The sequence below is a fragment of the Vulpes lagopus genome, chromosome 8 (assembly GCF_018345385.1).
Source record: "Vulpes lagopus strain Blue_001 chromosome 8, ASM1834538v1, whole genome shotgun sequence".
NCBI classification, from domain to species: Eukaryota; Metazoa; Chordata; class Mammalia; order Carnivora; family Canidae; genus Vulpes; species Vulpes lagopus.
This window is the reverse complement of record NC_054831.1, coordinates 123,433,901-123,460,725: the sequence shown is the minus strand read 5'-3', so window position 1 is coordinate 123,460,725 and position 26,825 is coordinate 123,433,901. Positions and strand designations below refer to the sequence as shown.

At 54.0% G+C, this 26,825-nt stretch overlaps 1 protein-coding gene across 3 annotated transcripts; it reads left to right on the top strand.

Moving 5' to 3' along the window:
• The first annotated feature begins 1,424 nt into the window (after positions 1 to 1,424).
• On the top strand, positions 1,425 to 25,169 carry LDLRAP1 (low density lipoprotein receptor adaptor protein 1). Of its 3 annotated transcripts, none has more exons than XM_041765053.1 (9): positions 1,425 to 1,601; positions 10,269 to 10,411; positions 11,225 to 11,337; positions 13,547 to 13,661; positions 18,941 to 19,013; positions 19,373 to 19,459; positions 20,017 to 20,147; positions 21,593 to 21,624; positions 23,100 to 25,169. In XM_041765053.1, the coding sequence occupies exons 1-9, from the start codon at positions 1,514 to 1,516 to the stop codon at positions 23,242 to 23,244; spliced, it is 927 nt and encodes a 308-aa protein (XP_041620987.1). In that variant the 5' UTR covers positions 1,425 to 1,513; the 3' UTR covers positions 23,245 to 25,169. The 3 variants fall into 3 exon arrangements, with proteins under 3 accessions (XP_041620987.1, XP_041620986.1, XP_041620988.1); XM_041765052.1 differs by having other exon boundaries at positions 21,590 to 21,624; XM_041765054.1 differs by lacking the exons at positions 21,593 to 21,624; positions 23,100 to 25,169 and adding an exon at positions 20,355 to 21,583.
• Positions 25,170 to 26,825: the final 1,656 nt, after the last annotated feature.

The window sequence follows — 26,825 nt, the reverse complement described above, 5'->3', positions numbered from 1 at the left end:
AGCAACACTCTGCAATGCTGAGAGCTTAAGCCTATGGACCCCAAATGCAGAAGCCTAGCAGATGAGTGACAGTCAGGGAATGCTTTCTGGAGGAGGCAGTTTCACAGGTGAGCCCTCAAGGACAGGTCTCTGCCTTTCTAACTCATGAACTCATGTTTTTAATTCTTACAGACAGCCCTGTGGAATAGGTGTTATTGCCCTTTTTACAGGTGAGGCTCAGAAAAGTGAGTTCACAACCACCAAAAGAAGGGGTCAGGTTCAAATCCCCAGCATTCCTCTCTGACCTACAATCCTGGGTTTGAGTTTGATCCCAACCTCTGACTTGCAGAGACCCTTCTTGAGTGCTTCTCTCCTGGGCTTTGGAATCTTATCTGGAAAGTGGGTGGATCGCTGGTTGCAGTGTTTTGGAGGGAAAAAGGACTGATGGCCAAAAAGCATTTGACAGAGAGGAATGTCCTCACTACCCAGCTGGGGACATCACAGCCCCATGTTTCCCCCAATACAGGAAAATTGCTCCTGTGTTCTGAGCTAGGAGCAATCCTAGAGGCTGAAATTCACCTTGCTGAAGCTCTCCATCTAGAAGAAGCCAGGCGGTGGCATGGACATGTGTTCTCTTTTGACTCCCTTTTGCAAAGCCTAATGGAAAAGTAGAGGATCCTAGAGAGAATTCTAAAGCCTGGACTTAGAACATCTGTGCTTGAGGAATTCTAGAATCCAGGCTCCCCCCCAAAATGCCTCCTACTAAGCATGGCAGGGTCTGGGTCAAGGTCACGCTGTACTTGGCCCTGGCAGATTGGAAGGATCACTAGAAATAGACTCCTATCTCCTTTGACAGATAAAGATTAAGACCCAGAGGAAGGAAAGAGTTGCCTAAGGTAACAGAGTAAGTCAGTGTCACAGTAGTGGGTACCCAGGTGGTATCACTACAAGGGGAGTGGGGTAGGGTGGGGCAGTCCAGGTGTCCAGGGTGGTGCCAGAGAGCAGCCTAGGCGCTCTTGGGTGAGTAAAATGCCCAGCTGGTCTTACTAAGGAAAACTTTTATAGTCCTGCCCGGTTCCCAGCAAAGTTCTACTACTCCCACGTCTCCTAAGCCTCCCATTGCCCTGGGCATCACTCTCCTGTTGGACAGGACCCTCTGACCCTAAGTCTGATCACCTGTAAAATGGGCCCCAAGTACCTTTCAACTGGGCTGCCTAGAAATCCTAGGAATAAGGGGATGGGGAGAGGGAGGAAAGGAGCGGGCAAGTCGGGCTTTGGACCTTACCCTAGGGGCACCGTTGTGGGGACCCCCTCGGGGAGCAGAAGCCCGCACTGGGCGGGGCGGGGCGGGGCCTGGGCGGGGGCGGGGCCGGGGGCGGGGCCGGGGGCGGGGCCTGTCCGGCCATCGCCCCGCCCCGTCGGACGTCGGCGCGGAGCTCGCGCCGCGGGGGGAGGAGCGCGGAGCCCGCGAGCCGCGCGGCCCCGGCGGAAAGTTTTCCCTGACGGAGTTTTGGCGGCGGCGGCCGGAGCGGCCATGGACGCGCTCAAGTCGGCCGGGCGGGCGCTGATCCGGAGCCCCAGCCTCGCCAAGCAGAGCTGGGGGGGCGGCGGCCGGCACCGGAGTGAGTGTGAGCGGGCCCGCCGGGCCGGGCGGGGGGTCGGGCCGCGCCGCGCCGACCGGCCTCCCGCGGGCGCCGGGGGCGGAGGCCCCGTCCGGCCCTGCGGGGCCGGGGGTCGCCCGGGGTCACGTCGGGCTCCGGCTCGCGGGCGCGCTCGGGGCGGCGGGGCGGCGGGGGGGCGGAGCCCGGGCGCCCCAGGTGCGGGCGGCGAGTCGGCGGGGCCGCAGGTGAGCGCGAGGGCACCTGGCGCCGCGCCGCTCCGCGCCGCTCGGGGGAGGGGGAGGGGGAGGGGGAGGTGCCCGCGGAGCCCCGGGCCTCCCCGCGCCCGCCTCCCGCTCCCACCGCGCCGTGAGGTCGCCTTTGACTCGCCGTCGCCCAGGAACCGACCCAGGGGTGCGAGCGGGGTTGGCAGGTACCTGCTTGAGGTCGGGCGAGGCTCGGCCCGGGGTCTCAGGACGCATCCAGAGCGCAGCGCCCCCTCCTCCCACGTCTAGGTGGCGGGGCTGGCTAATTTTGAAACCTGTTTTCTCCCGCACTTTCCCCCTCGGGCTGCCAAAGCCCCCGGGCGCCCAAGCGAGTGGCAGACTCGCCGCCACCTCTCGCCTCTCCCGAGGGTGTCTGGGAGGCGCCCCCCCCCTTCTCTCTCCGTCTCAGATTACTCTCAGGGAACCCGTCACCTGGCACCTTCTTCCCCTGAGGCCTGAGAAACCCAGCCCAGGTCCGTTTTGTTTTGTTTTGTTTTTTCCTCCGGGAGAAAGGGAGTGGATTGCCTGGAGTCCCAGAGGCCTTCCTGGTCGGTGGGGAGCCCGACCCGGACTTGTGTACACTCCCACCTCCCACTCCTGTCGAGCACCTGGGGCTCCAGGTTCTCCTCGCACCCAGAAACCATTGACACTACAGTCACACCCCACCCCCCTTCCTCCTCTCCTGGGCTCCGCCGGGGAGCCCGAGTTCTCAGTGCCAGCGTGTCTGGGCCTAGGAAGCCCGCCCTGCCCCTCCCTCTTGCCCCAGTGTGCTGTTGCAGCCGTAGCCACCTCCTAAACCAAGGCTGGCACTGGGAACATGGACTGGTGCCTGCTGGTGGGGATGGGGTCGGAGACCCATTAGGGCTGGTTTGGGCCAGGCGGGGCATGCACCACCTCCCCCATTTATTGGCCCTCTAAATAGCCCTTTTAAGTATCTTTGGGATTTGACTGGGACTTCTGAGGATAATAGTTTGTTCCAGTGGGGGAACCCTGCAGTTTTCTCCTGGGATGAGGGAGGAAGAGGGTGCTGGGTAAGGGAAGAAAGCTTAGAAGCCTCTGATTCTGAGGAAAGGGGAGAGGTAGGCACCGTGGATGGTGGACAAGAGTTTCTCCTGCTGCCCTGATCCCGAACAAGTCATTCTCCTTTTTGATCCTCAGTCTCCTCACCTGCAAAATGGGGATAAAGAATTCTACCCTGACAGGGGTGTTGAGAAAGTTAGTGATAATGCTTCCTCCTGACAACTAATTGATAGTTTCCTTCTGTCCGGCTCCCACTTCCTGTCATGTGGACCTTCAACATGATGACTCCTGTGGTGAAACAAGTTTTGGGGGCCCAGAGAAAAGGAGAGGAGAACGCCCTCCCCTGCAGATCCCCAGAAAGCCCAGAGTGCTGTCTTGAGCTTTCTAGAATCTTCATCTGTCCCTTGTCGTTGTCAGTTCCCTTATCTTTAAGTTGTAAACAGCGATAGTACCCAGCTCAGATTTTTTTTCTTTTGGTGAGGATTAAATGAAATAGTGTTTTGCCTGGAATAGCAAAGGGATTCAATAAACAGTAACTCCTGCTTTTGTCACTTTATATTTTACACAGTTTTTGCTTCTCTCATTTCATTTGCTCCTTTGAAGTAACGGCAGGGATTCTTATCAGACCCGTGTCAGAGATAAAAGACCTGAGGTGTCAGGCTCTAACGCAGCTTCCTAGAGGCAGCACCCCACATCCCCAGCCCAGGGGTCTAATCCCCGTACCCCCTGGACTCCGGCCACAGGAAGAGCTGGGAGGCCCCATCTTAGGTTCGGCTGACAGCCCCTGAGAACAGTGGTGGCCACAGGGTAGAGAGGGAAGCTGTGGGGTGTGTCTGGGCTGACGTTGCTGAGAAGGCTTGGCTTGAGATGGTGTTCTGGCCACCTGGAACTGAGACCTGTGGTTGACTTTTAGGGCTAAAATGAAGCCAGTGGAGTTAAGGTTAGACTTGACACCTGCTATCAGCTTTGAGCCTCAGCTGAGATTAGCACGATCGTTGTTTTATTTGTGGAGAAACTGAAGCCCAAAGAAGGGAGGCAGCTTGGTTGAGGTCACACAGCAAGCTAGAACCCCAGGCTTTTTTTGGATGGAACCTCATGACCACCTGTCTCCCGGCGGGTCGGGAGTTGGAAGGAGAACTGTCTCCCTTTCCCACACATGTCTTCCCCATCTCTTCAGGAGCCATAAATATTTTATCTCAGTCCCTAGCCAGGGATTTTCCTTTCTTCCAACTGCCTGAAAATTGACTCACCCTGACCCCTCAGATCCCTTCTTGGAAAGAAGGGTCTCTCTGATCCTCAGGTTGCTTCCAGGTTGTCCAAGGACTCAGCAGGTAAAAAAAATATGCAAGGTACAAGTTCCAGGAATGCTAGAGTCTGGTGGTACACAGGGGACAGAGACTCTGTCTGTACTTAATTATAATATTCACAATAAAACATAGTGCAAATAAGCCCCCAGGTCATAATACTTATTGATCACAAACTGTGTGTCACACACTGATAGGTACTGGAGAGTGTGGTGAACAAGTCAGTCAGTCTGGAGGAGGCAGACAGAAGGACCAGGGTTCAAATGAAAGGTGTGGTGATAAGTAGTGGTGACGCCGCAAAGAAGGATAAAGTGGGCTGAGGAAATGGCGGGGACAGCTTTCTTAGAGTACTATCTTGCTTTGGGTTCTAGAAGGCAGGTGCTGAGAGAAGGATCTGAGTGCAGATAAAATCTATTTGGAAAGAGATCCCACGAAATCTTTCTAGGAGAAGTGAGAGGGGAAGAGAGTCCAAAAAGTGGACAGTATGAAGCCAGTCACCAGCATGGGTGACCGGAGTGCCATCCCTTGGGATGCACTTTGGGAGGCAGTAGAGAATGTGCTCTTCGGGTATTCTGTTTGAGGGGCAGTTCCTGGCAGTGGCGGGTTCAGGGATGGGAGCCCTTAATGCCCCAAATGAGCATGGGCATTGACACCTCCGGCAGCCAGAGCTGCAGGCAGAGGTGGCATGTGTGGAAATGGTGTGTACTGAGGGGATGGCGGTGGGGCACTGAGCGTCCGTGCAGGCAGTCAGGAAAAGCCTCTCCAAGAAGGTGACTTGGAGCACATGTGAGGGAGGGAGGGAGGAACCTGGGAACAGCCTTCCAGCCAGAGGGAACAGCAGGTGCAGGGGACGTTGAACTGGAGGCCGGGGCACTGCTTCTCACAGGTCTGGCGGCCGAGGGAGGCATATGTGCCTTGAAGGAGTCAGGTCGTCCCCTGCTCACCCTGTTCAGGCAGCATGCAGGACACGATGCCCATCCCTTTGTGAGATCCTGACCCCTGCCTCACACGGGAAGGAGCTCGGTGGGCTGCGGGAGTGGGCGAATGGCATGGGGCTGTGGGAGGCAAGGACCAGCGTTGTCAGTTATGAGTCATGGCCAGACTCCTCCGAGCCTCTTCATCTGTAAAGTGGGAATCCTAATATATCCTTGCCTCTCCTCAAAAATATTGCGAATGGCTGCGTGCACATTCAAGCTCTTAGCCCTCGACCCTGGGTAATGACAGTAGCTCACACTTCAGTGGCCCTCAGTATGTGCCAGGCATGGTTCTAAGCCCACCTCGTGTGTGAACTCATTTCATCCTCACAACAACCCTGTGAGGTGGACAAGCTTCTTGTCGCAATTTTTAAGTCAGGAAATGGAGGACCAGGGAGGTGGATGGAGTGCCTGAACCCCATAGCCCATCTCCAGACCCCATAGTTTTAACCTTTACAAGCATGTTTTTCTCTTACAGAGTAAGTAGCCATCCAGGAAATGAGAGCTTGCGCTATGATCATTTTTTAATTATTTTCTTTTGATAATCTTAACAACTTCTGAATTTGCCTGGTACTTCTTACATGATGAACCTGTTTCTGATGATGTTCTTGAGGAACTGAACCCATTTGTCAGAGACTGTGGCCTTAGAGAAGCAGCTACATTCCAGGTCATGCCCGGGCTTGGGTCGCCTTCTCAGATGTTACTCTGTGGCTTCTGAGGCCACCTTCCCACCAGACTAGATAAGGCTGGAGGCCAGGGCCCTTGGATGGTCCCCCTGGCCCATGGGTTTGGCTATAGCTCTGATGTTCCAGACACCAGCCAGGCTGGGTCTCCTGGGCAGCCAAAGGGGCACAGGGCACCCTGCCCAGCTCCAAACCCTGGGCAGGGGGCCTTAATGAGGAAAGAACACACGTTTGCAGCCATGAGTTAAACTGGGCATATGGTCCGTCCCCAGCTAACTGTGACAGCAGGTCATCTGTAAAATTGCTAAGTTAAAATAGCACAGTCATTACCCACCACAGGACCAAAAATAACCAGGACCGGAACAGGGCTGTGGACTCAGGCCTGTATTTGCCTGAGGGCCTCTGGGAGTTCTTCCCAAAGCCCCGGGCTCCTCCTAGGAAGGAGCATGTGGCCGCCAGCCTGAGATGGATGGTGAGCAGACACAAACTCTGCATTTGTCTTACTGAGTGCTCTTTGGTGCAGGTTTCTTCAGGGAGGGTGTGGGCACCAGAGACCTTATGAGTCATGCCCAGAAGGACAGTATAGGAGGGGGGAGACAGATTTCCCTCCCTAGAGGGGAAGGAGGATCTTGCTGGGCCGGGAGGATAGGGTAATGGAAAGGAGGAAAAGGATGAGGCCGAGCCGTAACACTGGACAGGAGTGCACCTTCTTCTATTCCTGGGGGAGACGCACATGAACGAGAGTCCTTCAAGAGGAAGACACATGGTAGGCAGCTGCTGGCTGTGAGTGATGTGGCTGGAGAAGGAAGAGAAGGAAATCCATGCTCTAGAGAGGCACAGCGACCCTCTGACGGAGGGCCTCGTCAGGAGGCGTGACCAAGGGCGGGGTCCCGTGCTAAGCACATTACGTTTTATTACCTCATTATCTCATCAAAGGGTCAAAACAGCAGCCCTGTGAGCCTGGGACTGTTGTTTCCCGCATTTTATTGGAAGAGAAAACTGAGGGTCAGGGAAGGTAATGAATTTGCTCAAGATCATTCAAACAATGTCAGAATTGGGATTCTAGGATTAAGAGCTTTGCTCTTAACAGCCAGGCTATCCTGCCTTCAAGAAGGCTACCTGGATGAGGCTAAATGCAAGGGGTTTCAATCAAATAAAGGAAAGGGCATTTCTGATAGAAGGAACTCCTTAAGCAAAGCTATAGAAGTGGGAAAGAAAATGTTACATCACGAAGAAGAGGCTCTACATGGTTGGAGCTTCTGCTGTGTGTGCTCAGGTGCGTGTGAATGAGCATGTGCATGCAGGGATATTGTGGGAGAGAAGACTGGGACACCTGTGACTCCCCAGTAGTCATTGCCTGTAGTCAGAATTGCCTCTAGTGGGTTGGGGTGTGTGTGTGGGAGTGAAGCTCTGCCTTGTGGGATCTTACCCAAGTCCCATCCCTCCCTGGGCCTCAGTTTTGTCATCTGTCATGTGAGGAGTTGGGGCAGAGGGTCTCCAAGGCTGATGAGTGGTAACCAGTCTACCAGGGCCCTCATGAAAGAGGCCACAGAATAGGGGAGGGGTCAGGCCAGAAAAGGAAGAATGCAGAATATGCTAAGCATTTCAGAGGTCAGGGAGGACTGGGGATTGTTTTGACAGCAAAGAGGTCATCTGTGACCTTGGCAAGCTTTGGCCCTTTGGAATAGAAGGAACGGAAGTGGCTTTGGAGAGGGGCCAACTGAACCAGAGGAAATGGGGTAGTGGGGACACAAAAATGGCGGAGAGGAAGGATGCTTGCTGTAGGGCAGGGATGGATAATGAGATGAAGGAGGCCACCCCTGATTGATTGGTATTGCCTGCCTGGAGCCTTATTTGGAGAAACAGTTCAAAGCCGTAAATCAGAGGGAATAGAGTTGCAATCGATTAGCAGTGTCTGTCAAGGACATTAGCGATAGGCATTGCAGCATGTAGTTTAGATGCATCTGGGGTTGAGAGTGGTAGTTTGAGTACCCACTGAGGGGAAGCCTCAGGAATTAGGAATTGTGGGAAGAAGTATCTCTGGCTTTAGGAACTTCTTTCTGACCTTTTGCTAAAATCAAGGTAGTTTGCCTCATGAGAAGATTATATGGGCTACTGGTCAGGAGCTTGGGCTTTATTTACAGTCAGACAACAACTAATGTGACAAGTTACTTGTCCTTTGACTCTCCCTTCCCTCCTCTGAAACAGAAATGAAAGAATGTGTGCCTGCAAAGTACTGTCAATGTTAGAAGTAATGGTAAGAGCTGCTTTGTTATTGTTGTTTTTGTTGCTCACTAGCTCTGTTCTGCACTGGTAATATGGTGGTGGTTGGTTTCTTTGAGAGCAAGGCTCAGATGTGATTTTCTCCGGGACTTCCGTCACCCATCCCAGAACTGGGACACCTCAGGGACTTTCTGATTCTTTTTTGGAGGACCAAGTGAAGTAGGCTTGTGATTGATACAGCAGTGGATAGGGTCACTTTGAGGGTCTTCTCAGTGGGGGCTGGGCCTCATGTTGGGTCGGTGGCCCACGTTCAAGGGCTAGAGAGCAATGGGCTGGGGATTGGAGCTAAGGATGGGGTTTGAGACATTGCAAGGCTGAAAGAACTCTTGGAGTTGTCCAGGTCATTTCTTCACTCAGCAAATACTGAGTGCCAACTACATGCCAGACTCTGGATGACCAGTCAACAAGTCCCTGCTCACCTGGATCTCAAACGGGGACTGGGTACACCCGTAAGTTCTTTAAAACAGCCCTTACCCAACATACGTGCATTATTTTTCAGAGGAGGAAGTAGTTTCAGAAAGGGACAGTGGCTTGTTCAAGTCAAAGCCAGAGAGGTGTGGGTATACAAGGCTCCTTCTGACTGGTGCAGAGGGAGGTAGAGCTCCGGGAGGAGTAGAACTCCCAAGACAGTTGCTAGGAGGAGCAGCATGGGCCAGACAAGGGAGAGGGGCCCAGTGCTGCCACCTGGACCCAATAGTGCAGGAACCTCGGAACCAGGCTGTGCCAGCCCAGAACCTCAGCTGCCCCGGCACCATTGATGCCCAGTCCTAAGCTTTCTTCCTGTGGCTCTTCCATTACACCCACTGAGGGCCCCTGGAGGAGCAAGAAAGCACAGGATTCTCTCCACTCCTCTCTCAGAAAATGGTCCAGGGAAGCTGGCCCTGGCCGTGGTGGCCCCTGGAAACTGGTTCCTCTATGGATCCTGCCCTATCCAAGATTGTGTGCAGCTAAAGAGCAGTTTCCTCCTCTTTAAAGTACAATCCTGGTACCTCCTACACTGCAGCATCGGAGAAAGGATAATAAAGGACAGGCAAAGGGCCTTGACAGGCAGGAGCATGGGGTGTTCATTGTCTTGGTGATCGGTCTTGGAAGGGTCCCTAGAGACCTTTCTTCCGCTTCTGGCTTCATTGCTTCCAGCTGAATGATCTGGGGAGGGATCCTGGGGTTGTTCAAACCACTGGTGAAAACCACACATGCCCTCCTGCCTGCTCAGGGCCCTCTCTCATGTGGATGAATGAGGCAGGGGCTTTCCAACTCTCTCTCTCTCTCCATCTGTTTCCCTACCCAGTGAGCTGGGCTCATTCCCCCATTTCCCAACCTTCCTGATCTCTGTCATGGCCAGAGTTTTCAGAGGACCTTTCCATGTGCCTTGCTCTGTGTCATTGCTTCAGCATTACTGTCTTAGAGAGGGGAAGGGACTTCCCCAACACGTGCAGGTGGTGGGAAGCAGAGCTGGATTCAGGAAGCCTTCATAGGATGTCATTTGAGCAATCACCTCTCCCATTGCCCGACCCTATCACCACCTCTTTCCTGGTCCCCCTCCTCCCTGCCTCTTCCTCTCTAGGGCTGTGCAGATGATGGCTAGCAGAGCAGGCTGGGGCCCTGGGAGCCACCCAGGTTTGAGTTCTAACTCCCAATCTTTTACTCACTGTATGTGGTCTTTGTCTGATGACTTTGCATCTCTGAGCCTCAGTTTCCTATTTCCTAATCTATGAAGTGAGGATATCATCCACGTCACAGGACTGTGCAGAAGATTCAGTAAAAAAAAAAATAGCATAAAAACAGCATGGTTTGCTCTCAGCAAGCATTAGTGTTGAAGTTGAATTTGGGCTTTGAACTTGAAAATATGGGTTCGGATCTTGGCTCTTATACTTGGCTGGCTCTGTAGACTTGGTTGTGTGATTTTATCTCCCCAGGCCTCAGTGTCTTTGTAAGTGGGTATGATAAAAGTGTCTATCTCATAGATTGTCGTAAGAATTAATGAGGCTATTTTATATAAGGTTTCTTAGCGTGGTTCTTGGTGAGTACTGGAAAATGTTCGTTCTTTATTATAGGTAAAAATAATGGTAGATAGACGAACCCGAATGCCTCTTGCTACATTTTCCCTAGGAAGTGGGGGCTGGGAGGACAGGGTCTGAGGACCTGTCTTCTTCCTGCCCAGAGCTGCCAGAGAACTGGACAGACACTCGGGAGACACTGCTCGAGGGAATGCTCTTCAGCCTCAAGTACCTGGGCATGACGCTGGTGGAGCAGCCCAAGGGTGAGGAGCTGTCAGCTGCTGCTGTCAAGAGGATTGTGGCCACGGTGAGCCCCAGGCAGGGTGGGGGAGCCATGAGCCAAGGGCCAGCTTCTTAAGGTACCGTTCATCCCCTGCTTATTACCCTGATTGGATTCATCTGAGTTGTTCCTGCCCCTGAGTCCTCTTGCATCCAGCTTAGGGACTCTGGTAGAGGGGAGCCACTGGGCTTGCAGGGTCAGGGTCAGTGTCCTCCTCTCCAGCTCTTGTGGCCATGGCCTCTTCCAGCCTCCCCTCCCCCAACTCAGGTCCCCTGCCTAAGGGTTGGTGACTTAGTGCCAAGCTGTCACCCAATCACTTGCCCTCTGGCTTGAGGGACAGGGTAACCCACCAGAGACCAGCTGTCCCCAGTCCCTAGCTCCCCATCCTGAGTAAGCATGGCCCTAGAAGTGCACCTTCCTTGGTGGCCTTGGAGCCCTCCACACAGACCTTCACACGTGTAGTGGGTGGAGTGGGGAGTCCCCAGGAGTGGTCCTGCTGGGTTGTGATAGCCCTGTCAGTGCTCAGAGTCTGCGGTCTCTCCTGTGTGTCCTGGGGCAGGTCCTTTAACCTCTGAGTCCATTTCCCCCCGGGAGAAGCTCTGTTGCCTATAAGGATGACTCAAGGTCCAGTGCCTGGCAGACAGCAGATGCTCTGTGAGCAGCAGCTGCCCTAGTTTATTACAGGAGAGTGCGGACTTCCATCCTCCCCAGAGTGTCTGCTGTCTCTACATTGAGGCTCACAGGGGGCCCCGAGTCTGGGGCTTGGACAAGCTAGGTGCAGTCCATGAGATAGGTCCCAAGTGGGGCACGCAGGCTTCTCTGATCCACATCTACCCCAAGGCCAAGGCTAGCGGGAAGAAGCTGCAGAAAGTGACTCTCAAGGTGTCGCCACGGGGGATTATCCTGACCGACAACATCACCAACCAGCTCATTGAGAACGTGTCCATTTACAGGTATGCTCAGCATTGCCCACATTCACTCTGCCACTTGGGTTAGTGGTGCAGGGGCTGGAGTTGGGGGGGGGGTCACCCTTTCTGAATCCAGGCTCCAGCACTTTCCATCTGGTTGACCTTGGAGCCTCAGTTTCCTTGTGTGTCTGTGCAGTTGGAAACAGATGCTGCCTCCTTGTGCTGTTAGGAAGTGCTGAGTGCACAGTGCCTGGCTGTCAGTGGGCACTTGGTAGAAAGCAGTTGCTGCTGTCATTATTTCTAGTTGAAGTAGGCAGCTGAGCTCTAGTCAGGACTAGGACCCCCTCCCTACTGCCCCTCCTGAGGCGGGCTGCTGAGTCAGGCTTGGAGCAGAGCGCTGCCCAGTCACTGCCTTTTCCTTCCACTGTGAATGCAGCAGCTCAGCTCTGAACATGTGGCCAGGCATTCAGGGAGGCCTCAAGGCAGAGTCTGAGGCCAGAGTGGGGATGGTATGGGGGTGGGCACTGTTTTCAAGGAAGCAGAGCCCAGCCCTTGAAACCTCAAGCTCTCTCCGTTCCCTCCCTTGGCTGGTCAGTTGTAGGATTTCAGTGCTGGAAGGGACAGTCCATTTTACAGACAGAGAAGCTGAGGCTCGGGGAGTTGCCCAAGGCCCCACAGTGAGGTAGTAGCTGAGGTGGGACCAGGGCACCAAGGCTGGAGTTCTGTCCAGTGGGCACCCAGCTGCTGGGCACCCCTCCCCCCTCTTGCTTTGTCTCCAAGCACTGGCTCAATCCACTGGAGCACAAGCCAGTACTGGAGAGGTGAGGGGTGGGGGTGGGCAGGGTTTGGTCTTAGAGTTTCTGGCTGGTGTCTTCCTCTCACCTTCCTGATTGTTCCTGCCTCCTTTAACTAGGGGAGGCCTCAGACCCAGCCCTTGCTGGCAGGGAGGACATGGAGGGCAAGAAATAGGAGGGAGGGTATAATATTTCCCAAGAAGGCAGAGAAGGAGGGCCTGCCTGAGGGGACCCAGCAAGGCCTGCCCCGGGGAGGTGGCAGGAGGCTGGATTCCCTGGGATGGAGAAGAGGTAGCTGCTGGCCTGGGAGTCTTAAGTGGTGCTGATCCCCTTGTTCATGGCTGTGATAGGAGCTGGGGCCACACTGGGGGAAGGAGTTAGCTGAGCTCCTGTCCCACCTCTGGGCTGCCAGTTCCTCTCTCTCTCTCTCTCTCTCTCTCTCTCTCTCTCTCTCTCTCTCTTTTTAAAAGATTTTATTCATGAAAGACACACACACAGAGAGAGAGAGAGAGAGGCAGAGACATAGGCAGAGGGAGAAGCAGGCTCCATGCAGGGAGCCCGATGTGGGACTTGATCCTGGGACTCTGGGATCACTCCCTGAGCCAAAGGCAGATGCTCAAGAGTTGAGCCACCCAGGCGTCCCATCTCCTAATTGAGATTCCCAGGCTGAGCAGCCAGCAGGGAAGGCGCAGACGAGGGGGCATGGGGGCACGTGTTCCACCAGGAGGGGATTGCTGTGTATCCCTCCTGGTTTGGCTGGGACTCCCAGTCCAGTCATCTTCACACACTCACCCTGCTCCCAGCTCCTCCACCTCTGACCACAGCTCTGGGACAATTTGCCAGCAGTGTCAGTCACACTGGGAGAGAGGGCCTAGAACTCCTCCAACCTCTGGGCAGGGGCATGGATGGAGGGTAGGGAGGGAAGGCCTGGTGAAGGGCATTGGTGGGCAGGGTGGTGTCCTGCTTCCTCTTCCGTCTGGTCAGCCCAGACCCTTAAGGGTAGCCTGACAGTGGTTATAGCCTCTGGAATCTGCAGGTGAGTACAGGTCTCAGCTCTGCCACTAGCTTGGTGGTCTGAGACCATTAGCTTTAGTTTTCTCGTCTGCAAAGTGGGGACAATTATAGAACCTGTTGGAGGGCAGCTCTGAGAATTAAGTGAAGTCATATCTAAACGTTGCCTGGGATGCAGGAAGGGCATAGCCATTACCATTTTGGGGTATGGCTCAGTAAAGAGGGGAAGTACCCTGTCTTTCCCTGCATTCCTTCCTGCCTAGCCTGGGTGCCCCCCATCGATGGCCCAGAATGCCAGTCCCAGAGGCCAAAGCCGTCTCCAGAGTCTCCCCCTGGTGGAGTAGGATGGCTGGCTCTCCAGGGACTCAGGGGAGATGCCCTATGGGGCACCCCAGATGTGGGCAGGCCCCTGTGCCAGGTTTGGTGACACTTCCCCTGTTGTCTTTCAGGATCTCCTATTGTACAGCAGACAAGATGCACGACAAAGTGTTTGCCTACATTGCACAGAGCCAGCACAACGAGAATCTAGAGTGCCATGCCTTCCTCTGCACCAAGCGGAAAATGGTCAGTGGGGAGGGCCTGGGGCCCTGACAGGCTCTGGCCTTGCCTCAGCAACCCTGCCCTTGGGGGGAGGCAGGACCCAGAGGTGATGTCACTTAATAGGAAGTATGAAATTCCTGGGAACCCCACGTGGATGGTGAGAGCACCGAGTAAGGCCGCAGTCACTGGGCAGTCTGTCAGTGTGGGCAGCCCTGGCTGGCTAGCCTGGCCTGTGGGCGGTGGCAAGCCAACGTGGGGTAGGGGGAGTCTCTCCTGTCAGTAGTATGGTCTGAGGGTTCGGACCCTTGTAGGAATTAGTCCTTGGAGCCTGGTGATCAGAGGACCCAGGGGAAGGGCAAGGGGACTGGCTCTCTGTGGCCAGAGGGGGGAGGGAAAAGGCCATTTTGGGGTACCTACCATGTGCCTCTTTCAGTGATGGATTTTAAGGGATCTTCTGTTTAGTCCTCACAGCTCTGTGAGGTGGCAGCTGCTACTGTCTTCACTGTTTTTATTTTTAATGAGGAAGTAGACTCACAGAGGTCAGCTGTCTTGCTGAAGATGACACAGCCGCCCAGGCAGAGCGAGGGTTTAAACCCATGTTTCTCCCCCTCCCTGCATGACCTCGGGAGCCCCGAGCTCCTTACCCCATTTCCAGGCTGCCTCCTCGCCACATCCAGCTGAGACAAGTGGGACCTCCGTGGTCTCTGGGTTTTGTCTTGAACTTGGGGACCGGCAGCCAGAGTGAGTCCACTTTTGATGTTGAGGCTTTCACTTTGGAGGCCCCAAGGTCTGAGCATCTGCTCTGTGAGGAGATTCCTGACATTTATTGGTTTAGTGTTGGCCCCTGTTAACTGCTGTGTGGAGCCCAAAGCCCTACTCACCATGCCCTATGGTCCTCCGAACCAAGGAGACAGGATCCTCTCTCCTCTCATCAAGGACACGCACTCTTATGTGGCCCCCAGGCTTGCTGCCCCCATCGGGGCCTGCTTGAAATATGGTATTGGTTTCCTAGAGCTGCTGTAAGAAATTACTACAAATTTATTGGTTTAAAACAACCCAAATTTATTCTCCTATGGTTCTGGAGGTCAGAAGTCTAAAGTGGGTCAGCAGAGTTGTGATCTTTTTGTAGGCTCCAGGGGAGAATACATTTCCTTGCCTTTTTACAAGTTTCTAGAGACCACCATTCCCTGGTTCCTAGCTCTTTCTTCAACGTGAGGGCCAGCAGTGCAGTACTAGACTAGAAGAGTCTTCCTCCTGCTTCCATTGTCACTGGCTCTGACCTTCCCTGCCTCCTCTCTCTTAAAAGGCCCCCGTGGCTGGGCCTCCTAGGTAATCCAGGATAACCCCCATCTCAAAATCCTTAACTTAGTCACATTTGGGAAGTTTCTTTTGCCATTCTAGCTAACACTCATGGGTTCTGGGGATTAGGATGTGGACATCTTTGGGGGCTATGATTCAGCCTCCCACATAGGTCTTTTGGAGAGAGCATTACAGGACAAGACAGATTAGGGGTCTGATCCTGGCTGATATGCTGTGTGATTATGGATAAGACCCTGCCCTTCTCTGGGCTGCTTGCCCATCAGCAGAATGAAGAGGGCACCTCATTAACCTCCAGGATTGCTCTGAAAGGCCCCTTTCTTATATGTACCTTGTTTCTTTCCTGCAGACTCGGTGTCGCCAGCCACTCACCCAAGGCCTCGTGATGCCCCAGGTCCCTGAGCTGCAGTGGCTTCTCCCATGACAGCTTTGTTCTCACAGACAGTGACTCTTTGCTTTGTCTCTTATGAGGCCACACAGACTTAAAAATACAGGCTCATTATGTCCCCATTGTTTGTCTCTTCCTCCCCACTGACCAGAGCAGGCACTGGGCAGGGGCAGCTGGCCCACAGCCACTGCGGCAGAGTGTGGACCCTGGGTAGGAGGGGCTCCAGGCTCCAGTGGCTTCCTCTGGGAAGGGGAGGCAGGGGGTAAAAGAAAGCGGATGCTGGCCCAGCGGCTAAAGGGAGGCCTGGTCTGGGGCCAGAGGACTTTAGACAGGCTTGAACAGAATCAGCCTGCCCCCAGGCCAAGAGGTCAGTTATTGAGGAAAACAACCTGCCCACTGCTTGGCCCTGACAGCAGGACCCTGATCCAGCAGGAGAACGGCTACCCAGGCTCTTTACTTTCCCTGGCACATTTTGCTCTGTGTCAGGAGCTGACTGGCTTGATTCTGGCCTAGCCACCCTTTCTCAGCTGGCCTTTGTCCTTCAGGGACCCTTGGGGAAACCCTACAGACAGCCCAGCACAGGGCAGTGTAAACAGGCCACCTATTTACTGGGCCCAAGCTGGCAGTAGCCTGGCCATGTTGGAAATCATGAGATTCTCAGGGCTTGGTGGACATTTTTGAGAAGGAGGCAGAAGGTGAAATGGGGATCTCAGGTTCTGCAACCCCCCCGTGCTGCCCAGTGCCTCTACGATGTTCGCCACTGCCTGTCCGGGGCTAAGCCCCGTGCTGGGCACTGGGTACCCAGGGAATCGGCTGTGGAGATACCAACAAGAGGGTGGGAGAGAGGAGCCAGGATTCAGTAACTGGAATATAGGGGGTGGAGGTCATTAAGTCTCACTGGAGGTCAGTAAGACTTCAAGAGGAGACGTTTGGAGTCAAGCTTTGAGGGCTAAGGAATAAGAGTTTGCTGGCAGAGAGGAAGGGGGTGGTGGTAGAAGAGTGCACGCACCCCAGTGTAGGAATCAGCACGTGCAAAGACACAGGTGCAGAATTAAATGGTATGATTGGTGGTTGAGGACTCAGCTGTGACTGGAGCTGGGGTGGGTGGCCAAGGAGAGTCAGCCTGCTGGGGAAGCTCGGATTTGCATGCTGACACAGCCCTCGTTGCCTTTGGCTGGGGGCCCACTGTCTTCACGTCCCCACCCTTTCTCGTGGGGCTGCCTGCATAATGGGGAAGTCTGGGACCACCCAGGGAGGGGAGGAAGGGGTTCCTCTCTGGGTCTCCCACCAGTTCAACTCAGCTCAGGCAGCACAGGCACCAGGCCTCCCTTCCCTGGTGACTCTTGTTGGGCACGACCAGGATGAGTTCCTCTACAAAGAAATACTTCCCTGGGCCCAACTGGGAGGCCTCCGCCAGCACGCGGCCTCTGGATTCTGAAGTGAAAGCGGGGTTGCCAGCTTGACGGGGGCCCAGGGTTGCAGTGCAGGTAGACCAAGAGTAAACAAGGTGGCGCCCCCTAGTTCTACCCCGGGCAGCAGAGCCATTCTCCCTTACATGGCTGTTGGCATTCCTCAGGTAATCCTTCTGTGCAGGATTTATGCTTCTGGGGCAGCAGAGCCATAAGGGACACATGGCCCGACTTGGTCTGAGGGCTAGTCTGGAATCTGGGATCCTGGGGGGTCCTGAGCTAGACTTGGCCCTTGCAGGAGCTAACAGCCTAGTTACTGGGAACAAGCCAGAGGCATGAAACACTGGGTGAGGTGGAACCCGATTCTGGTGATAAGAGACCCACAGGCTAGAGGCACTCCTAGGAAGGATAAGCATTTAGCCTGTGAAATAAGGGACGGAAGACCTCCCCGTGGGCAGCCCTGAGCAGTCCTTTCTTGTAATGCTGCCCAGATTCCTGCAGCCGTCCCAGAGAGCAGGGCCCACCCCGCTCCAAGTCCCTGCCCATCCTGGGCTTGCAGCCACGTGCACACATGTGCATCTTGGGTTATATTTGGTTTACTTGCAGCTCAGGATTTCAGGGCGAAAGGGCAGGAATGTATGCAAATGAACAAGTAGATTTATGCAAAAACAGTATCAGGTTCATGCCCCCAGATATCCTGGAGGCAAAAATAATGGTGTTTCCATCTCCCTGCCACATTAGGTGACCAGTCCTGTCTTGGGTGTATAGTGAGCTGACTCCGGCTGGTAATCAGCCCATATTTTTAGTTCATGGGCAATTCTCAATGGTAACTGGGTCTATTAAACTTGATTCAGACGTGACAGCTTAAATTGTAAACAGCTGTGAAGAGTTTCATACTTAATTACCATATTTAAGTTTTGCCATAAAGCACCCGTACTTCCATCAAAAATGTAAATGACGAGACATTCAAATGAGATTTTATACTTCGTGAAGTTTAATTGGCATGGATCAGTCAGCTTGTTTAAGGATTTTAAATTTTAAAAAAAGTTTTCAAGGCAGTAGCCACAGATTCATTTCTCAATTAAATCAAGTCGTCTGGTGGAGGGGAATGGAGTGGGTCCAAGGCTGGTTAGGCCTGAACTTGCGTACTTGAAAGAATCCGGTACTTTCTTCCCCACGCCCAGGCTGTCAGAAGGAAGCTGGATGTCGCTTCCAGCTACAGCTGAGCTCTGGGGCTCCCACTCCTAGAAGCTGAGCTGTGCTTAACCCTGAACTGGAAGCAGAGAGAGGAAGAGGCTGAGATGAACGTGAAGGTTGAGTGAGGCCTCTGGAGGCCTGCCCCTGGAGCCAGCGCGGTGTTACAGCTCTGGAGGGCTTTGGTCTGCTCTGGGGATCAGCGGTGTTTAGAACGGGTTCTTGCCTTTAGGGAGCACCCAGATGGGGTGGCACAGGCATGTGAGCTGGTGATTCTGTCGTAGGCATGATGCCAGGGAAAGGTCAGTACCTGAGGGGCCTCCGTGCTGGTGACCTGAGAGAGCTGGTAATATCTGAGTGGGGTTTGAAGGGGTAGATGGGAGTTCCTCAGGGGTGAAGGACCAAGATGTGGCCCCCTCTGACAGGTGAGTTATGACACTGAATGGTTTTGGTCCCCTGCAGGGGCACACATTGGCATCTTGGGTCCAGTTATAAGTCCCTCTAACAGGCATAGAGCTAACCAGAGTCTAACCTGTGCTTCTGGCTGTGGCTCATGCAGGCAGTGACCAGGCCCTTCCCAGTTCTGGCTTCGCTGTTCTCTGATTCCAAGGGCTAAGTTACTGTGTGAAGTGCTTAGGTAGTTGGAGTGGGGGCTTCTTGGAGGAAGTAAGCCTCTTAGTTATTTGAATATAGAGAAACCCAAAGGGAAGAGAAAAAAGTGGAAGGGAACGGCCATTGCAAATGTCAGGGCTGGAATAGAGGTGGGAACCCTGGCTGGGCTGCCGGTGGTGAGGATGTGGCCCCATCTGCCTGCAGAGGGTGTGGCCTCGTTACACCCCTAGGCTGCTTTGGTGACATGGGAGGGGCCAGAACTCTGCCTTCACCCATCTGGCAGTTCAGAGCCTTGAAGGAGCAGAGCCTCGGGGCTTGCATTTCAGACTTGCCATTACCTGCCTGACCTGCACCCCGCCCCCAACCTGCTTCCTGTTTTTCAGGCCCAGGCTGTCACCCTCACAGTAGCCCAGGCCTTCAAAGTTGCCTTTGAGTTTTGGCAGGTGTCCAAGGAAGGTGAGTCTTGTTGGGGGACACCGTGGTGGGTGGGGGTGGAATAGGGGAAGGCTGGTGGAGTAGAGAGGAGGGGGGAGTGGGTGGTCAAGCCCCCGGAGTTCTGGCCCCACTCCACTTCATCACCTACCTGGTTCGTGTCTGTGGACAGGTCCCTTCACCTCCCTGAGTCCCAGTGTCCCCCTGTGAAGAAATGGGAACAGCCATCTCCCTTCCCCAGGGTTCTTGTGAGGGTCAGATCTGCAGTTTCTTTCCTCCCTGGTGGAGACCTACTGCCCGCCCCTTGAGATTGGCTGTAGCCTGCCTCTGTCCAGCGATTGCTGGGGGCAGGAGTTCCAACACTCTGTGTTTTGGTCCCACAGAGAAGGAGAAGAGGGAGAAAGCCAGCCAGGAGGGAGGGGACCTCCTGGGCGGGGGCCTCCGAGACAGCACCCCGTCCTTGAAGAGCCGTGAGTTTTGGGCAGGGGGTGGGGCCAGAATCAGGCTGCGTGATCGGGTCTGCCTTTCACTCAGAGGGCCCCAGTCCCTCCTGGGCTGGGGCAGACCCTTGGTTTCTTGTTTTTGTTTTGTTGTTAAATAAGTAATACATGTTCGTTGTAGATGAATTAGAAAACATAGATAGCGATTGCTCGTTTTGGTGCATGTTCTTCCAAATATGTCTCTATGCAACTATATAAATATATGTATACATCTCTGTGTAGGCATTTAACATCCTCTCATGTGATCTCTTAAAAAACTTAACACCCTGTTGTGAATGTAAAAATTTTAGCCTAACACATTAACACATTAGCTGGGAAGAGGTTCTTGCCTCGTGGACAGCCGTCCAACTGCTTCAGGAGGTGCACAGGTGGGGCTCTGGGTGGTCTGGTTTATAGGCCTGGGAAGGCCATTCCTGAGGATAGAGTCAGGACCAGGATAGCCTGGGAGGCTCCAGGATGGGGCTGGGAGATGAGGCCTGGAAATAAGAAGCTCCTCCCACTGATACACCTGACCGGACCCCTCATAGTGGTTGCCACTGGGAACCTGCTGGACTTGGAAGAGACGGCCAAGGCCCCGCTGTCCACAGTCAGCGCTAACACCACTAAAGTGGACGAGGCACCCAGGCCTCAAGCCTTGAACAATAGCAGTGTTGTCTGGGTGAGTGGTCATGTGGCCTGGGGACCCCACAGGGATCCAGCGAGCCTCAGCTTGATCTCTGGTTGAGGCCTAAGGCTGTTGTAGTGCCCAGGTCCTGGCACCCATGACTTTAGTCCTTTGGGAGGGCCAGACTCAGCCCAGCAGCCCCCAGGCCCAGGGTGGGGGCACACAATGTTCCCTTTGAACTCGGGGCTGCCTCCCCAGCAGGCTTGGCTCCCAGCACAGCTGTCTCCTCACAATGCCCAGCCTCTTGGTCTGAGCGTCCATGGCTCAGCCCACCACAGGACCAGCCAAAGGCTCCCTTGTTCTTGGCGTGGGCACGGTTTGCTCCCGACACCCCTCCCTGCTCCGCCATCTGAAGGAGGAGCCTGAAGCTTGGCGGTCAGCAGTTGGCCCCTGACTCACTCTGTGACTCAAGGCAAGCCCCCTGACCTCTCTGTGTCTCAGCTTTTTCATGCCTTCAATAAAGATGATGACCCCTGCCTGTAGCATCTCCAGAGGAAACTAGTTTCTTTATTAAAAATTTTTAAAAATTTTCACTTGGAAATAATTTTGGTCTTAACAAAAAAAGCTATAAAAACAGTACAAAGCGTTCCTGTTCACCTTTCATCCAAATTCTCCAAGTGTCAGCGTCTCAAGTAACCACGTTACAGTGATCGACATCATTAACGTCAATCTGATGCTGCTAAGTAATCCACAGGCCACAGTCACATTTATCCACATGTATGTCCCTTTTCTGGTCTAGGATCACTTGCAGAATCACACGTTATTTTGTCGTGTCTCTTTAATTTTAAAATATCTGGAATGTTGACCCACTTGAAAAACTCAAATCCTCTTCCCTGTTGGGAGCCACCCAGCGGCCCCCTCGAGTAGGCATCAGTTGCCTGTTCTCTGCTGCCTGGGAACCACCCTTAGCACCTACCCCTCTACTCAGGGAAGCTGCAGGGAGCCCTGCCCATTGTTTTCTCACCTAAGCGCTGGGGTTCCTGCCACCAGGTATCCCTCATGAGCTTGGAATCCTGGCTCAGTTTTTGGAAGTGGATGAAAGCAAGAAAACCTTCTTCCCTGCCCCCTTTGCTCTTCAGCTTGAAAGTCATCGACTTCCTCCAGTCCAGCCCCCTCACTTTACGGAAGGAAAAGCTGAGTCCCAAAGAGGAGCAGTGACTTGGCCAAGGTGTCACCTGGGTAGTGGCAGAGCTGCGAATTGCACCCACCCAGCTGCTCTTTCTCCTGTTCCACTTCCCAGGCTTGGGCCCATGGGTTGAGATGTGTGTGGCAGGGGCCAGGTGGGAGGCCTGTCTGGGCCTGTTCCCCGGGCACTCACAAGACTCCTGTGCTTGTGTCTGAAGTCCTCATAGCTTACCCGGGGCTGGGACAGGCCCTGGCTGTGAGCACAGGCTCCCCCACTGAGGGTTCATGTGTCCTGCTTTGTTTTCTCCAAGGAGCTGGATGATGGCCTGGATGAAGCATTTTCAAGGTAATGTTAGTTGGACTCCTTGTGCTGGCGTTCATGGGCTGGTCTCTGGGGTCCTTTGCCATATCTGAGAACATGAACTCTGACCTTTTCCAGAGGAAAAAACTCTCAACTTGAATACCTCCAGGGATGGGGAACTCACTCTGTGGGGTTGGCCAGGTCTGCTAAAAGGCTCTTGCTGTTGAATCAAAAACTGTTCCTAGTGGCTTCTCTACCACAGTCTGAGATGAACTCAGTACTCGCAGCTTGGGTTGATTCCCTCTTCCTACGCTCGGTAGAGCCTTGTAGACCTGGCTTTTTGCAGACTTTGTTCCCTCCAGAGGCTTTGCAGTTATGGAAAGGGGCAGGGAGGAGGTGATGCTTAATTAAGCCCATGGAGCAATACGTAGAGGAGGAATGTCAGGCATAGCCAGCAGATATTTTGGTCTTGCCTGAGGGTGGTGGCATTTCTCCATCTTCCCGGGGGCCCTTCCTGTAGCCATGGCTACCTTCATCTTGGGGACGTGGCTTGGGGAAGGCTGGGCTGAAGAGAGCCCTGGGCAGCTGTCTCCCTGGGGACCCCAGGCAGCCCCCTTCTTCCTCCCCAACCCCTCCCTGCTGGAGCCTGCTAGAAACCCCAGGGCCCAGCCAGGGCACCTGAGGGTCAGCATGGGTGGCCCTTTCATGGAGGCAAAGACATTCTTTTTACCCTGTTTCACTAGCTGACTACAGCCCCCTCATTTTAGGAAAATCTTCCATTTGCTTTTTCCAGATTACTTAGGTATCTTGTGCCCTTTATTAATAACTCTGAAAATCAGCAAAGCATTAAACAGGAAATAACACCATCCTATAATCCCACAGCCCAGACTTTTGGGCTTAATTCATGCTAATCCTATACGTATACACTTTTTTTTTTCTTTTTGCCTTTATCAGCTCATGGTATTTGCATTTGGGGGTCCTCATTTTCACTTAACACTGACACATCAGGAGGTTTCCCCAGGCTGTTAAAAACTTCTTGTAAACACCTCACTTACTGCCTCACATTCTTTTAAGGACCAGGGCTGTAATTTATTTACCTCTCCCCTATTCTTTGGATGCTTAGGTTACCTTCCTTTTTAAATTTGTGTTTTGAACAGAGTTCTAGGCAGTAGTCTGTCTGCTTGTGGCTATACCCCCTCCACCCCGTATGCCCCCCCTGCCCTCACCAGCGCTCCTCTTCCTCCTCTTTCCTGGTGGAGTTGGGGCTGCTGTGGCTGCCCTGGCCTCTCTTCATGGCGGGAATGCCCCTGCCTGCCCCAGCGTTTTCTGAGCCCTTTGGTCCTCCAGGGTAGACTCCGGACCGAGGCTCCAGCTCTCCTGACATCCAGGGCTTTCTCCTCTGGCCCCTGTGTCCCAGCCTTCTCCCATCCATGCCCTCTCACTTCTGACTGGGAATGGGCGGCTCAGACTCCTGCCAGCTCCTTACGGGGCCCTGGGCTCAACACAGCTCTGCCTTCCAGGCTTGCGCAGTCTCGGACGAACCCTCAGGTCCTGGACATTGGATTGACAGCACAGGACATCCATTACGCCCAGTGCCTCTCACCTGTCGACTGGGACAAGCCTGACAGCAGCAGCACCGAGCAGGATGACCTCTTCAGCTTCTGAGGGCCCGGGCTGGCAGGACACATGACAGACCAAAGCCTCTCATTGCAGGGTGGGCTGGCTCCAGGACCCCAGCCTCCCTCTGCTGGTTGGCAGCGCCCTCAGCCTTCGAGTCAAAGCTGCAACCAGTCAAGCAGGGGGGAAGGAAAATTTTTTTTTCTTTTTTTTTTTAGCCCCACTCTTTCTGTAAGTACTGAAGGATGCCTTGAATATTTATTCAGTGACTCCTGGTTCAACTCGGAAGCTGGTTTTGCATCAGGCACGAGCGCAGTGTTTTAACCAGCTTTCTGTCCTCTCTCAAGCAAGCTCTGCTCTGCTGTGGGTGTCAGGACGGTGACCAAAGCATTTTTTGTCTCTCCTCTCTCTAAGAACCCAGATTTCCGTGGCGGCACCCCCACTTCTGAGCACAGGAGGGCCCCACAGCCTCAGGAGAGCGCTGTGTCCTCAAGTGTGCCTTCCACTGGGGCCCAGCAGGCCTGGGCTTGTGCCCCTGGCCCCGGGGCTCTCAGAGACAGAGGGGAGCCCCTGACCAAAGACAACGTGCAGCTGGCACTTTAAAGCACGGCAGGTGAGGCCCCCAGGGGCTCCTTGATGGTGCTGCATTGCATAGAGCTTTCTGCCCTTACAGAAGGGCCCGAAGTCGCTGTGGATGGTCCCCATCAGTGCTCGGAACCAGTGGAACCGGCTGCCCACAGGTCCCGGGGTCTGACTGCAACAGTGGGGATCATCTGTGTGTGACTGACCTCTGTCGGGGTCCCCCACCTGCCCTTTCTTCCCGAGCTGGACGGGAACGTGCCCACTCATCCTGTCTGCGTGGGTATCTCTGAGCCCCAATTCCCCATGCTTCCTGGGACTGTGTGGAGCCCAACACTGAGACCTGGTCAGGACATTTATGGAGGAGGAGACAGGCCCCAAGCCTGGAAGGGGTGGAGTGCAGAGTAGAACCGGATCTGATGCCAAAGTTGCCTCTCACCCTCTCCTCTCCTGGCTCACACCTCTCTTTCTGGCTTTGTTGTCCTCCCAGGAACCAGAAACCCCAGCTATTTTCTGACCAAAATGTGTTTCATAACAAACCATCTGGTGCCTTTCCACACACAACTGGCTTGAGCCTCTGTGCCCTGCTAGTTGTCTGGCTGCCGATTTCCGTGGAAATGGAAGTGTTGATGCTAATTTGGAGGGTGAAACTAAATGAGACCCCAAAGCATCGTGCTCTTCTTTCCTGACTCTCATCCCTGGATCGGGACGTGCCAGCAATAGTCTGTATCCTCTTAGTCTCCCTTCCTCCTCCCACCTCTCCTCCCTGTCCCCCTCCCTCCACCCCGGGGCTCCCAGCAAAGCTGCCAGTGACCTCTCCACCTAGAGGTGCCTCCCAGGCCTGGCTTTACTAAACTTGAGTCACCAATGATAGTTGGAGCGGGTTTCACCAGCCCAGGAAAAGCACACACCATTTCTCAGAATCTACTTCTCTAAGCACTTGAATCAGCACAAAGATAGGTTCCTGGTGGAGGAGTGGGGTGGCATTTGTAGCATCTTTATCAGAATGTGGGGATCAGTTCCTTTCCTGCCCAGCTCCTGCACCTTGCTGCCCACCCCAGACCTTGGTATTGGCTCCTGGATTTGTTACGAGGCAGCAAAGGTAGGGCCCGACACCAGCTGTTCCTGGCACAAGGGTCCAGGAGCCCTGAGAGGCCGTACAGAGTGAGTGTGTGTGTGTGTGTGTGTGTGTGTGTCTGAGTCCGTGTGTGTGTGTGTGTGTGTGTGTGTGTGTCTGAGTCCAACCTGGCCCTTGTGTGGGTCACTTGGTGACACGCTGTTGGTGTACTCCTGTGTATCTGCAGATGAGTCTTGTGCTTTGCTTTGTGTTGCTGTAAAAGATGTTCTAATGAGGAAAAGAATAAGTAATAAAGGTTCTCTTTTTGAAATATAAAGAGCACTTGGAGGGAGTGGCCTGTGGCCGGGTGGGAACACAGTGTCGGGCAGCTCCTGCCTTTAGTGGTTGCAGTGGTAGTGACCACAGGCCAAGTCGTGGTGGGAGTAATGGTCTGTGGTCTCCTGGTAGAAGCCCAGAGGAGCCCCTTTTTACCCAGCCAACGTGGGTGTATGGCAAGGTTATCCCGGGATGGCTCGGCTTACCAGCAAGCCAGTGCAGCAGGAACCCAGGTCAGGGCTGCCTGGCCAGGGGTCTGTGAGTCCATGGATTGTGCATATGATTAGGTGTGTGTCCACATGTGCATTTTTCTCGGGGAGGATGTCCATCACTTCCATCACATTCTCACCTGGGCCCCCGATGTGCATTCCTTTGGCACACTATGAGCTAAACACAGACTGGGCCTGGGACTCTAACGCTGCAGTTGGCAGTCCACAGTGGATCCAAGTGGACTCCAGACATGTGCCTTTGGTGTGACTGGGGACCAGCGGGGGCCTGGGGGAGGGGGCAGGGGATGGTGGGAAGTGTTTTGGTGACTGGGGAAACCCAAGGCCTTACTCTGGCTGTGACCCTGGATTAGTCACTTCTTTCCTATTTGGGAAAAGGCTGCAGCAGGCTCCACCCTCCCACCTCCCTGGGTTCTGTGAGACTCGGGGGTAACCATTATGTCATTGGTGGCTACTGAGATGGTTCAAAGTATATCTCAGAGCAAAAGGCATTTGGACCCAATACATTTAAGGACGTCAAAGTAAAATTGACAATAAAGGGAGCTCCCGTTAACTGAGCTCTCACTATGTACCTGGGGCTGTGCTGGACTTGATCTCATCTGAGCCCAGTGCTTTTAGCTCCTTTTACTGCTGCAGCGCGAAGGCTAGGGAGGAAGGCAGTCACGGGCCGCACTCTGCAGAGCCCTTGGCCAGACTCAGATCTGTGTGACCCTTGACCCCACCACATCCTGACCTCCCTGGAGCCGCACCTGTGCTCATGCTGCCCAAGGCCTCGTCAGCCCCACGATTCCTGCCACAGAAAGACCTCTCTCTCCAGGCTCCAGTGGGGGGGGTCTCTTCCAACATTTATCTCCTTGTCCCTTTTAACAGTGATACTTAAAATATCCGGAACCCAGAGGCGGAGCCCTCTGATGTCAGGCAGACTCACTGTGAATTCTGAGTGGATCATAGATGACTAAGTAATTCTCTCCTTTCTTCTTCTCCCATAATCTGAAAAGACACCCAACAAGTTCATCTTTCGGTTTAAATCTGGCCAATGTCTTTAGTCTCCGGATGTCTCAAATTATGAATCCTGAGCACCCGCCGTCTGTTCTTTCATGCATAACAGATGAAGCCAAGAAGAACAAAGTCGCCTTTCAGATTTGACGTGACCTTCAGCTTCACTGGGTGGATGTTGAGGTCTTCTCTCCCAGGAGGAGACACCATCCCATTGAAATCTCTCCGAGGACTTCTCAACAAGCCCAGAGAGGGCAGCGGGGTGGATTCTGTGCCCTGGGTTCTGGCTTGGGGTCTGGCCTTCCTCCTCCTCCCATCCCACGGATATGGATCACAACAGGTGGCCTGTTCATCAGTTAGGACGTGGACCTTTCTCTAGTGCTTAATACATGCCAGGCCCTGTTAGGTCCTTCACACCTAATACCGGTGATAAT